Source organism: Macaca thibetana, chromosome 7 (assembly GCF_024542745.1).
Source record: "Macaca thibetana thibetana isolate TM-01 chromosome 7, ASM2454274v1, whole genome shotgun sequence".
Taxonomy (NCBI): Eukaryota; Metazoa; Chordata; class Mammalia; order Primates; family Cercopithecidae; genus Macaca; species Macaca thibetana.
Genome location: NC_065584.1, coordinates 3,671,524 through 3,685,444, shown reverse-complemented (window position 1 = coordinate 3,685,444; position 13,921 = coordinate 3,671,524). Strand labels below are relative to the sequence as shown.

At 44.1% G+C, this 13,921-nt stretch overlaps 1 protein-coding gene across 4 annotated transcripts in view; it reads right to left on the bottom strand.

The window, feature by feature from the left end:
- The window catches only part of PPP1R13B (protein phosphatase 1 regulatory subunit 13B), a 122,565-nt gene that overhangs the window by 48,104 nt on the left and 60,540 nt on the right, over positions 1 to 13,921 (bottom strand). For all 4 annotated transcript variants that reach the window (XM_050798366.1, XM_050798367.1, XM_050798368.1 and 1 more), the window contains exon 3: positions 6,623 to 6,742. In XM_050798366.1, the coding sequence (XP_050654323.1) occupies positions 6,623 to 6,742 (120 nt within the window). The remainder of the gene's footprint in view (positions 1 to 6,622; positions 6,743 to 13,921) is intronic.

The window sequence follows — 13,921 nt, the reverse complement described above, 5'->3', positions numbered from 1 at the left end:
CGAGGTGGCGGGTGCCTGTAGTCCCAGCTACTCGGGAGGCTGAGGCAGGAGAATGGCGTGAACCCAGGAGGCGGAGCTTGCAGTGAGCTGAGATCCGGCCACTGCACTCCAGCCTGGGCGACAGAGCGAGACTCCGTCTCAAAAAAAAAAAATAAATAAATAAATAAAAATAAATAAAAATAAAAAAAATAAAAGTTGTTTAGGCCGCCCTCAGCGGCTCACACCCATAATCCCAGCACTTTGGGAGGCCAAAGCAGCAAGACAGCTTGAGCCCATGAGTTCTCGACCAGCCTCAGCAACATGGGGAGAATTTGTCTCCACAATAAACTTTTTTAAATTAGCCGGGTATGGTGGTACACCCTGTAGTCTCAGCTACTTGGGGTGCTAAGGCAGGAGAAGGACTTGAGCGAGAGAGGTCGAGGCTGCAGTGAGCCAGGATTGGGCTACTGTACAATCTTGCTCTGTTGCACTCTAGCCTGGGCAACAAAGCAAGACCCTGTCTTAAAAAAATAAATTAAAAATAAATGAAATAAAGCTGTTTAAATGAAATCTTTTCTTTTTACATTCTATCTCAGAATCTTGAAATTGACTTGTTATCAAAAGGCTTTTAACACTTTAAAATGAAGAGGATGGTAAATTTTATGTGTATTTTATCACTATTAAAAATAAAAATTTGGGGCTGGGCAAGGTGGATCATGTCTGTACTCCCAGCACTTTGGGAGGTGCTGGGATTCTCTCAAGGTGGGAGGATCACCTGAGCTCAGGAATTCAAGACCAGCCTGGGCAACATGGCGAAAATCTGTCTCTACAAAAATAAAATACAGAAAGTAGCCAGGCATGGTGACATGTGCCTGTAGTCCCAGGCACTCAGGCGGCTGAGGAGAATAGCTTGAGCCTAGGAGGTAGAGACTGCAGTGAACCATGATCGCGCCACTGCACTCCAGTCCAGGTGACAGTGAGACCCTGTCTCAAAAATAAAATAAAGATAAAAATTTGGCATTCATATTACCAAGAGGGGAAAAAAGAGAAAAATTTTTTCAAAAAGGCATTTACAGCCAGGCGTGGTGGCTCATGCCTGTAATCCCAGCACTTTGGAAGACTGAGGCGGGCAGGCTGCTTGAAGCCAGGAGTTTTGAGACCAGCCTGCCCAACATGGCAAAACCCTGTCTCTAGTAAAATTACAAAAATTATCCAGGCATGGAGGCGCACACCTGTAATCCCAGCTACCTAGGAGGCTGAGGCAGGAGAATCACTTGAACCCGGGAGGGGGAGGTTGCAGTGGGCTGAGATGGCACCACTGCACACTAGCCTGGGCGACAGAGTGAGACTCTGTCTCAAAAAAAAAACCAAAACCAAAAGCAAAAAAAAATCCAAAAGGCATCTGCGTTAGGGCCAGGCATGGTGGCTTATGCCTGTAATCCCTGCACTTTCAGAGGCCAAGGCAGGAGGATCACTTGAGACTAGGAGTTCAAGACCAGCCTGGGCAACAGTGTGAAACTCTATCTTTACCAAAAATACAAAAAATTTAGCCAGGCATGGTAGCACACACCTCTGGTCCCAGCTACTTGGAAGGCTGAAGTGGGAGCATCACTTGAGCCCAGGAGGCAGAGGTTGCAGTGAGCCAAGATCACGCCACTGCACTCCAACCTGGGTAACAAGTGAAATCTTGTCTCAAAAAAAAAAAAAAAAGGCCTTCACTAACAGAGTTAAAACTGAGACAGGGGCTGGAGGTGGTGGCTCACGCCTGTAATCCTAGCACTTTGGGAGGCCAAGGTGGGCAGATCACGAGGTCAGGAGATTGAGACCATCCTGACCAACATGGTGAAACCTCATCTCTACTAAAAATACAAAAAATTAGCCGGGTGTGGTGGTGCACACCTGTAGTCCCAGTTCCTCAGGAGGCTGAGGCAGGGGAACTGCTTGAACCTGGGAGGTGGAGGTTGCAGTGAGCTGAGATTGCACCACTGCACTCCAGCCTGGTGACAGAGTGAGACTGTCTCTAAAAAAAAAAAAAAAAAAAAAGAAAAAAGAAAGAGAGAGAAAGAAAAAGAAAAAAGGAATATTAATAAGCTGAAGGGAGGAGTATAGTGAGCAAAAGCAAAACAAAACATGAGACAGCATCCAATAAGCTACTCTCTATGCCACCCTTTTAGGCAGAGGTAAGGGGCAGAGGGTAGAGTGTTACAGGTAGGGAAGATGGAATTCTGAGTCGGGGCATGAAAGAGAGTGAATGTACAGCTCCTGGGCTCATGCAATCCTCTCACCTCAGCCTCCCAAAGTGCTGGGATTACAGGCATGAGCCACCGTACCCAGCCCATTTCCAAACTTTATTTTATTTTATTTTATTTTTTGAGATGGAGTCTCGCTCTGTCCCCCAGGCTGGCGTGCAGTGGTGCGATCTCGGCTCACTGCAAGCTCTGCCTCCCAGGTTCACGCCATTCTCCTGCCTCAGCCTCCCCAGCAGATGTGACTACAGGCGCCCGCCACCAGGTTCGGCTAATTTTTTGTATTTTTAGTAGAGATGGGGTTTCACCATGTTAGCCAGGATAGTCTCAATCTCCTGACTTCGTGATCCTCCCGCCTCGGCCTCCCAAAGTGCTGGGATTACAGGCATGAGCCACCACGCCTGGCCGATTTCCAAACTTTATAAAGTGAGAAAAAAAGTAACCTCTCCTCAGGACATTAAGAATTAGGTACATATTAATAAGTAAAAGGTAAGACTTTTTATTTAAGTATAGCTAGTTGAGGGAGGATATAGGTCTCTGCAGAGCTCAGGTAGAGAGTTAAAATAAACCCTTAGCACTAAAGCAGCACTTCAACTGTCAGCCAGTCTAACCCTTCTCTTCAGGTGGATGTTCCCAAGACAGGGGGGACCCTGGTCTAAGGTAAAAGTAGATGAAGAGTTGAGCCCGGAGCCTTGGTGTCCTGGATCCGGAGGTAATGGTATTCTAAAAGACAGCCTTATAACAATATTTACAGCTACAGAAAGATGATTTTAAGGTAGATAGTACCTCATCCAAGGGCAAATTTTCCTTTACTATAAAATACAAATAAAGGGGAATAACTTGCAAAACAGAAATAATACTTTTATAAAGGATTGTCCTTTTATTTGCTTGAGTTCATTTTTTTAAATATCAGAAGTAATCCATAATCTCTGTTAAATAACAAGTTAAAGGTCTTTTTTTTTTTTGAGACACAGTCTTGCTCTGTCGCCCAGGCTGGAGTGCAGCGGAGCCATCTCAGCTCACGGCAAGCTCCACCTCCCGGGTTCATGCCATTCTCCTGCCTCAGCCTCCCGAGTAGCTGGGACTACAGGCGCCTGTCACTACGCCCAGCTAATTTTTTCGTATTTTCAGTAGAGACGAGATTTCACCATGTTAGCCAGGATGGTCTTGATCTCCTGACCTCGTGATCCACCTGTCTCGGCCTCCCAAAGTGCTGGGATTACAGGCATGAGCCACTGCGCCCGGCCAAAGGTCTTTTAACTGTACAGTGTATATGTGTTCAGAAAAAATTTTCTTATTTTCTTTAAATTTTAATTCAAAAATATATAGTATATTCCCATGGTTCAAAAATCAAAAAGAACAAAAAGGTATACAATCAACAACCCTCCCTCCTCTGATCTACAGCCACTTTTCCCTTACCCCCAGGCCAACAACATCCCCAGTTGCGTAGATATCTTTTCAAAACTGCTTTATACATATACACATACAAACAGATATATATGTACATTACTTTTTGGTCATCTTTCCACAAAAGGCAGCTAAGTGTGCCCATTCTTTTTGCTAATTCATTTAACATGTTTAGGAGATGGTCTGGGTCAGGGCACAGAGGTTCTTCATTATTTACGGCTGCAGAGCATTCCACTGTGTGGATGGACCCTAATTTATTTAGCTCATCTCTCCTGGTGGACATTTAGGTTGTGTCTACCAGCAATGCTCAGTGAATAACCCTGTTTATATATCATTTTGTATGTGCCAGGGCACAGCTTTAGGATAAATTCTCAGAAATGAAACTGCTGGGTAAAAGGTTTTATGTTTTGTAAGTTTAACAGCTATTGCCAAATTTCCTTCTATAGAAGGTGCCAACCGCCTCCCACAGCAATGCAGAAGACTGCCTGTTTCTCAGCATCCTTGTCAACACTGTGATATTAACTGTTCCAATCTTTGCCAATGTGACAGGTAAAATATAGTATTTCAAGATAGTTTTCTCTGCATGTCTTTTGTTAGGAATAAAGTGAATATCTTTTCATATATCCTAGGGCCATGTATATTTCCTTTTCTGTGAACTGTGTGTGTATATGTTTTTCCTATTATTCTACTAAGTTTTATTTATTTTTTTTTTTGAGATGGAGTTTCGCTCTTGTTGCCCAGGCTGGAGTACAATGGTGCGATCTCAGGCTCACTGCAACCTCTGCCTCCCAGGTTCAAGCGATTCTCCTGTCTTGGCCTCCCGAGTAGGTGGGACTACAGGTGCGAGCCACCATGCCTGGTTAATTTTTGTATTTTTAGTAGAGATGGGTTTCACCTTGTTGGCCAGGCTGGTCTCGAACTCTCAACATCAGGTAATCCGCCCCACTCTGCCTCCCAAAGTGCTGGGATTATAGGTGTGAATCACCGCACCTGGCCAAGCTTTTTTCTTATCAAATTTTAGGAACTCTTTACGTGTAAAGGGAATTAGCCCTTAGCAATATGAGCTATAAATGCTACTTCCCAGTTTATAATTTATCTTTTGACTTTTTTTTAGATGTTATTGCCATGCAGTTATTTTTGGTTTTGTTTTATTTACATATATTTTTTGAGATGGGAGTCTCGCTCTGTCGCCCAGGCTGGAGTGCAGTGGCATGATCTTGGCTCACTACAACCTCTGCCTCCCGGGTTCAAGCAATTCTTCTGCCTCAGCCTCCTGAGTAGCTAGAATTATAGGCGCACACCACCACACCAGGCTAATTTTTAGTAGAGATGGGGTTTCACCATGTTGGCCAGGCTGGTCACAAACTCCTGACCTCAAGTGATCCGCCTGCCTTGGCCTCCCAAAGTGCTAGGATTATAGGTGTGAGCCACCATACCCAGCCTATTTTTATTTTTTTGAGACAGGGTCTCTCTCTGTTGCCCTGGCTGGCTGGAGTGTGGTGGCACAATCACGGCTCACTGCAGCCTTCACCTCTGGCCTCAATCCATCCTCCCACCTCAGCCTCCCAAGTAGCTGAGACTACAGGCATCCACCACCATAACCAGCTAATTTTTTAATTTTTCTGTAGAGATGGGGTTTTGCCATGCTTCACAGGATGGTCTCGAACTACTTGGCTCAAGTGATCTGCCTGCCTCAGCCTTTCAAAGTGCTGAAGTTACAAGCCTGAGCCACTGCACCCAGCCTTTGTTTTAAATAATCCATTTATCAGTCTTGTCTTTTATGGTTTAGTGTTACACTTACAAAGGCCTTGTTCACTTTAAAAATAAAAAGATCGGCCGGGCGTGGTGGCTCAAGCCTGTAATCCCAGCACTTTGGGAGGCCGAGGCGGGCGGATCACGAGGTCAGGAGATCGAGACCATCCTGGCTAACACAGTGAAACCCCGTCTCTACTAAAAATACAAAAAAAAAAAACTAGCCGGGCGCGGTGGCGGGTGCCTGTAGTCCCAGCTACTCGGGAGGCTGAGGCAGGAGAATGGCGTAAACCCGGGAGGCGGAGCTTGCAGTGAGCTGAGATCTGGCCACTGCACTCCAGCCTGGGTGACAGAGCAAGACTCCATCTCAAAAAAATAAATAAATAAATAAAATTAAAAAATAATAAAAAAAAAATAAAAAGATCTCCCAGAGCTTTCTTCTAGTCTTTTCATGGTTTTATATACTTTTATCTAGAGGTTTGACCAATCTGTTATTTAACCAAAAACAATCCCTTTAGCATGGTGGTGGGTGCCTGTAATCCCAACTACTAGGGAGGCTGAGGCAGGAGAACTGCTTGAACCCAGGAGGCGGAGGTTGCAGTGAACCGAGATTGCGCACTGCACTCCAGCCTGCATGAGAGTGAGACTCCATCTCCAAAAAAAAAAAAAAAAAAAAAAACCAAAAACAATCCCTTTAAACACTAAGTCCCTTTATATATCTGAGTATGTTGTTTAATTAACACTGATGTCTAAAAAGTGTGATGTAATTGGCTGGGTACAGTGGCTGACACCTGTAATCCCAGCACTTTGGGAGGCTGAGGTGTGGCAAATCACTTGAGGTCAAGAGTTCGAGCCCAGCCTGGCCAACATGGTGAAACCCCATCTCTATCAAAAATACAAAACTTAGCTGGGTGTGGTGGCATGCACTGTAGTCCTAGCTACTTGGGAGGCTAAGGCAGGAGAATACCTTAAACCCCAGAGGTGGAGGTTGCAGTGAGCCAAGATTGCGCCACTGCACTCCAGCCTGGGCAACAGAGTGAGACTCCGTCTCAAAAAAAAAAACAGTGCCATAATGGTAAACAACACTAACAGAAGCCAAAGAAACATGAGATACCAACTTTCCCTCTAGCCACTTGCAAGTGCAGGGGTGGGTGTATGTGAATAATATTTATTCCTATTTTTCTTAAATTAACTTTTCTAGCAAAAATTAACAAATAAGGAAGAAAGCATTTATCTACCTTGTTCACTGTTCTCAGTTGGAGAGTCCTCGTGTCGAAGGAAAAATTTCACTTCTTCCCTCCGTGGACCCCATTTCTGAAGATGTTCGTACATCATATGATCGAAGGGTATGGGACGTTCTAGGAAAAAGACCACATCTTTTTTACTCCAGAATTAAAATGATTCCAACAAAAAGTAAATTTTTTAAAAAACTTAAATGAATGTATACATGCACGCATGCATATCTATATGTTAGAATTCAAAGATATTACAAGCACTGAATTTCAACATTAATGAGTAAAAGCAATATGAATGGGAAATAATTTAGGCAACAGATAAACACAAAAAGTATCCATGAAAGCAATTTTGCAACATTAAACAGGGAACACTGAAACTTGCCCTTTACAAAATTTATTTATCACAAAGCATTGTGTCTCCCATTTGTTTTTTTGTTCATTTGTTTTGAAATGGGGTTTTGCTCTTGCTGCCAAGGCTGGAGTGCAGCGGCACCATCTTGGCTCACTGCAACCTCCGCCTCTGGGTTCAAGAGAGTCTCCTGCCTCAGCCTCCCAAGTAGCTGAAATTACAGGCACGCACCACCATGCCCAGCTAATTTTTTGTATTTAGTAGAGAGAGGGTTTCACCATGTTAGTCAGGCTGGTCTCAAACTCCCGACCCCAGGTGATCCACCCACCTTGGCCTCCTAAAGTGCTGGGATTAAAGGCGTGAGCCACCGCACCCAGCCTATTTTTTTTTGAGACAGTTTTGCTCTTATCACTTAGGCTGAAGTGCAATCTCAGCTCACTACAACCTCTGCCTCCAGGGTTTGAGAGATTCTCCTGCCTCAGCCTCCTGAGTAGCTGGGATTACAGGCGCCTGCCACCACGCCCAGCTAATTTTTGTCTTTTTAGGAGAGACGGGGTTTTACCATGTTGGCCAGGCTGGTCTTGGCCTCCTGGCCTCAGGTGATCCACCCACCTTGGCCTCCCAAAGTGCTGGGATTACAGGTGTGAGCCACCATGCTCGGCCTCCCATTCTTGAAAGAAACATAAATTGACCAGGCCATGTTATTCCTTAAAATGTCAGGCGTGGCAATCAGAGGTACAAAGGCTGGACAGGGCACTTCCTGGTGACTCAGGCAACATCATTGTGAATGTTTGTCAGTACCAAGTAAATAAAAATAAATGTATTTTAAAAATCAAAGCTTACTCACAATCTCTCACTTCTTTCTTTTTTTGAGACAGGGTTTTTGCTCTGCCACCCAGGCTGGAGTGCAGTGGTATGATCTCAGTTCACGGCAGTCTCCACCTCCCAGGATCATGTGATCCTCCCACCTCAGCCTCCCAAGTAGCTGAAACTATAGGCACACGCCACTATGCCTGGATAATTTTTGTATTTTTTGTAGGGATGGGGTTTTGCCATGTTGCCTGGGCTAGTCTCCAACTGCTGGGCTCAAGCGATCTGCCTGCCTCAGCCTCCTAAAGTGCTGGGATTACAGGTGTGAGCCACTGTCCCTGGCCAATATCTAACCAATTACTTGAGAAGAGCACTAACCCAGTTGTTGAATTTAAAAGAACCACTTTTATATTTATAATGCATTCCATTTTCCTTCTCTGTGAACTGTCTCAGATACTATGCCTATTTTTCAAAAATCTGGATTGTGGCTGGGCGGGGTGGCTCACGCCTATAATTCTAGCACTTTGGGAGGCCAAAGTGGGCAGATTGCCTGGGGTCAGGAGTTCGAGACCAGCCTGGCCAATTTGGTGAAACCCCATCTCTACTAAAAATACAAAAATTAGCCAGGCGTGGTGGCAGGTGCCTGTAGTCCTACCTACTCAGGAGGCTGAGGCAGAAGAATCGCTTGAACCCGAGGTGTAGGGTGCAGTGAGCCAAAATCGAGTCACCGCACTATAGCCTGGGCGACAGAGCAAGACTCCATCTCAGGGGTGTTGGGGCAGGGGGAATCTGGGTTCTTTCTTAGTGATTTAAAGGAGTTCTTTTTCTTTTTTTTTTTTTTTTTTTTTTTTTGAGACGGAGTCTCGCTCTGTAGTCCAGGCTGGAGTGCAGTGGACGGATCTCAGCTCACTGCAAGCTCCGCCTCCCGGGTTCACGCCATTCTCCGGCCTCAGCCTCCCGAGTAGCTGGGACTACAGGCGCCCGCCACCTCGCCTGGCTAGTTTTTTGTATTTCTTAGTAGAGACGGGGTTTCACCGTGTTATCCAGGATGGTCTCGATCTCCTGACCTCGTGATCCACCCGTCTCGGCCTCCCAAAGTGCTGGGATTACAGGCTTGAGCCACCGCGCCCAGCCTAAAGGAGTTCTTTATACTCTGGATACTAATCTCAGGTTGGTTACATATACTGAAAATAAACTTGCCTATTAATTTTGTTGGTATCATTTTTTGTATAGAAGTTTAAAAAATTTAAATGTAAGCAGTTATCAGTCTTTTCCAATTTTAGTTTGAGTTTTTGGTATGATAAATCCTATTCTACTCCCAGGTAAAAAAGATATTCTCTTATGTTCTTTCTACAAATTTTAAAGTACAGGTTTTCACTGACTTTATGGAATTTATTTCTGCATTTGGCATAAAGATCTGATTTTATTTTTTTCCTACTTGAATAATCAATGGTCCCAGCATCATTTATTGAATAGTCTATCCATTCTCCACAGCCAAGTAATTGTCACCTCTAATATGTAGCAGGATGTCGTATGTACATGGGATCTTTCTGAGCTGTCTCTTCTATTTCATTGGCTATCCACTTATCACTGTGACAACACCACAACCTTAATTACTATCATTTTGTAGTAGGTCTTGCTACCTGGTAGATCAATTTCCCTCACATGGCTTAGTTTCAAAATTGTCTTAGTATTTCTCATCCCTTTTTGTCCAGATCTTTTTTAAAAAGGTAGAATTTTGACTGGAACAATATTAATTGATGTATAAATAAACATGGGGAGACCTAGTATCTTTCTGATACCAAGTTTTCCGGGCCATGAACATGATTGTGTGCCTTCATTTTTTTCATGCATCTTGTGTTCTTCAATGATGTCTTAAAACGTCTCACCATGGAGGTCTTGCTCATCTTAATTTATCCTCTGAACTTGATTTTCTGTTCTACATGTGCACATTATCATTTAAACATAATTGTTTTATTTTGGAATAATTTGAAATGTATAGAAAAGTTACCAAAATAGTACAAAGAGTTCCTGTATATCCTTCATCCACTTTCCCCTAACACAAACATCTTACTACACAGCTATGGCATACTGTATACACTTCATCCTTGAACACAGGTCTGAACTGCAGAGGTCCATTCACATGTGAATTTTCTTCCACCTCTGCCACCTGAGACGGCAAGACTGACCCTTCCTCTTCCTCCTCCCTCAGCCTAATTCACATTAAGATAAGGGCCAGGTGTGGCAGCTCACGCCTGTAATCCCAGCACTTTGGGAGGCCAAGGTGGGCAGATCACTTGAGGCCAGGAATTCCAGACCAGCCTGGCCAACATGGCAAAACCCCATCTCTACTAAAAATACAAAAAATTAGCTAGGCATGATGGTGCACACCTGTAATCCCAGCTACTTGGGAGGCTGAGACAGGAGAATCACTTGAACCCGGGAGGCGGACGTTACAGTGTGCTGAGATTGCGCCACTGCACTCCAGCCTGGGTAACAGAGCACAACTCTGTCTCAAAAACAAACAAACAAACAAACAAAAAAACGAAAAACCATGAAGGATGAAGGCCTTTATGATGATCCACTTACACTGAATGAATTGTAAATACATTTTCTTTTCTCTAGCTTATTTTATTATAATAAAGTATATAACATATATGACATATAAAATGTATTAATTGGTGATTTATGTTATCAGTAAAGCTTCTGGTCAACAAAAGGCTACTAGTAGTTAAGTTCTGGAAGAATCAAAAGTTACACTTGTTTTTCAACTGCGCAGTGGTTTGGTGTCCCCAGTCACCATGCTGTTCAAGGTTCAACTGTACTTAATAAATAAACCTTGTTAATAGTGTGGCTCAGTTCTTCCCTAATCTTATTTTGACTGTTTGATCTACTAATTTCTAATAGATACATGCCTACAGATCTCCCATTTTGACAGTGGATTTACAAAATTCCTCCTAATTTTATAAATTTTGACTTTGTATTTTTCAGTTTACGTTGTTAAATGTACATCTACTCATGACTGTTTAAGCTTCTTCATACATCACTCCTTTTGTTATGTCCATCTTTATCTTAACAGTTTAACTTTAAATTTTATTTTGCCTGATATTAATGTTGCCAGAAAAGCTTTTTCACCTTTCTCTTCATTTCAACATTTCTGATGATATTATGCTTGTATGTCTGTCTCTTGTAAGCAGCATACAGCTGGATTTTATTTTTCACCCAATCTGTACCTCTGTCTTAATAGGCAAATTTAATCTGTTACAGTTAACATGGTTATGGATATTCTTATATTTAGTTCTCCTGGTTTATTTCAGGTTTTCAGTCTCTTGTCCTTTCTTTTTCTTCCCCCTTTTCTGATTTCTCTTGGATTGATGGAGTTCTCTGTGTTCCCCTTTTCCCACTCCGTTCCACTTGAGGCACAGTTGTAAGCACTTTACAGGCACTATATTATTTAATATTCATTCTTACCAGGAGTAACTCCAGCACCAAGTAGTGAAGCCTGGCCCTTGGCTTAACTCAGGTAGAACACACCTTTAGCCCTGCTGCTCCACAGGAACCCAACTCCCAGCCCCGTGGCCTATGTCCAGTGGAGGCCAGCAGAACCACAGTTTTGGTCCTGCTCACTGTCTTGCACTTTTGCTCCACAGAAAGGCTACTCTTCATTGTCATCTATTTATTTTTTTAATGTGAGAATGTCTTTTTAGTTTTTATATATTTTCTCTGAAACTTAGTTTCTTATGAATTTGGAGCAGAAGGAGTGCTTCAAAACACAAACCTTATGCACCAATTCGGTCAGTCTTAATTATTGAAGTTGGTTTGAATCTTGTACATTCATTGTCCTAATTTTTCAGTTTATTTTGGTTATTTAAACAAGAAAGATTCTCATGATTCCCCTCTATTTCACAGACCTGAACCCTCAAATGGTTATCAAGCTACGTTATTCCATTAAATTTTTTTTTTTTTTTTTTTTTTGAGACAGAGTCTCACTCTGTTGCCCAGGCTGGAGTGCAACGGCACGATCTCAGCTCACTGCAACCTCCACCCTGGCTCAAGCGATCCTCCCACCTCAGCCTCCTGAGTAGCTGGGACCACAGGCATGCACCACCACGCCCACCTATTTTTTTTTTTTTTTTTTTTTGAGACAGAGTTTTCACTCTTGTTGCCCAGGCTGGAGTGCAATGGCGCGATCTCGGCTCACTGCAACCTCCGCCTCCTGAGTTCAAGCGATTCTCCTGCCTCAGCCTCCCAAGTAGCTGGGATTACAGGCATGAGCCAACACACCTGGCTAATTTTTTGTATTTTTAGTAGAGACAGGGTTTCATCATGTTGGCCAGGTTGGTCTTGAACTCCTGACCTCAGGTGATCCGCCCACCTTGGCCTCCCAAAGTGCTGGGATTACAGGTATGAGCCACCGCACCCAGCCTACACCAGCTAATTTTTTGAATTTTTTTGTAGAGATACCGTTCACCATGTTGGCCAGGCTAGTCTTGAATTCCTGAACTCAAGTGATCCACCTGCCTCGGCTGCCCAAAGTGATGGGATTACAAAACTAATCTTTTACATAATCAAGATGTTTATATCAGGCTGGGTGTGGTGGTTCATGCCTGTAATCCCAGCACTTTGGGAGGCTAAGGCAGATGGACCACCTGAGGTTAGGAGTTCAAGAACAGCCTGGACAACATGGTGAAACCCTATCTCTACTAAAAATACAAAAATTGGCCGGGTGTGGTGGCGCATGCCTGTGGTTCCAGCTACTCAGGAGGCTGAGGCAGGAGAACTGTTTGAACCCAGGAGGCGGAGGTTGCCGAGAGCTGAGATCGTGCTACTGCACTCCATGCACTCCAGTCTGGGTGACAGAGTGAGACTCTGTCTTAAAAAAAAAAAAAAAGTTAATATCAGCTCATGTGCTCTATCAAGAAGCATTGAAAAGCTGGCATATATTAAAAAAAAAAAACCCTAGGGACTGGGCATGGTGGCTCACACCTGAATCCCAGGACTTTGGGAGGCAGGAGTATCACTTGAGCCTAGGAGTTCAAGACCAGTCTGGGAAACACAGTGAGACTTAATTGCTACATTTTTTTTGAGACACAGTCTCGCTCTGTTGCCCAGGCTGGAGTTAGTGGCGTGACCTCGGCTCACTGCAAGCTTCACCTCCTGGGTTTTACGCCATTCTCCTGCCTCAGCCTCCCAAATAGCTGGGACTACAGGCGTGCACCACCTATGCCCGCCTAACTTTATTTTTAGTAGAGACGTGGTTTCACTGTGTTAGCGAGGATGGCCTTGATCTCCTGACCTCATGATCCGCCCACCTCAGCCTCCCAAAGGGCTGGGATTATAGGCATGAGCCGAGTCTGGCCTTTTTTTTTTTTTTTTCTAATTAGCAGGGTGTGGTGGCACACATCCGTAGTCCCAGCTACTAGAGAGGCTGAGGCAGGAGGACTGCTTGAGTCCAGGAGCTTGAGCCTGCAGTGAGCCATGATTGCTGAGGCAGGAGAATCACTGGGACCTGGGAGGCAGAGGTTGCAGTGAGCCGAGATAGCACCACTGTGCTCCAGCCTGGGTGACAGGGCGAGACTCTGTCATAGAAAAGGGAAGGGAAGGGGAGAGGAGGGGAAGGGAGGGGAAGGGAGGGGAGGGGAAGGGAAGGAAAGAAAAGGAAAAACACTGCTGATCTGGTTAGGTTTTATGCCCCCATCCAAATCTCATCTTGAATTATAATCCCCATAATCCCCACATGTCAAGGGAGAGACCAGATGGAGGTCACTAATCACGGAGGTGGCTCCTCATGACAGTGAGTTCCCATGAAAACTGATGGTTTTAGAAGGGACTCTTCCCCTCACTTGACATTTCTCATTACTGCCACCTTGTGAAGAAGATGCCCTGCTTCCCCTTTGCCTTCTGCCATGATTGTAAGTTTCCTGAGGCCTCTCCAGCCATGAAGAACTGTGAGCAAATTAAACCTTTTTCCTTCATAAATTACCCTGTCTCTGGCAGTTCTTTATAGCAGTATGAAAATGGACTAACAACCCTATACATCATGACCTGGCCAAATTAACAGACTGTTACAGGCTGAAGTGTGTCCCCGTGAAATTGTAGTCCTGACCTCAAGTACCTCGAAATGTAACTGTATTTGGGGACAG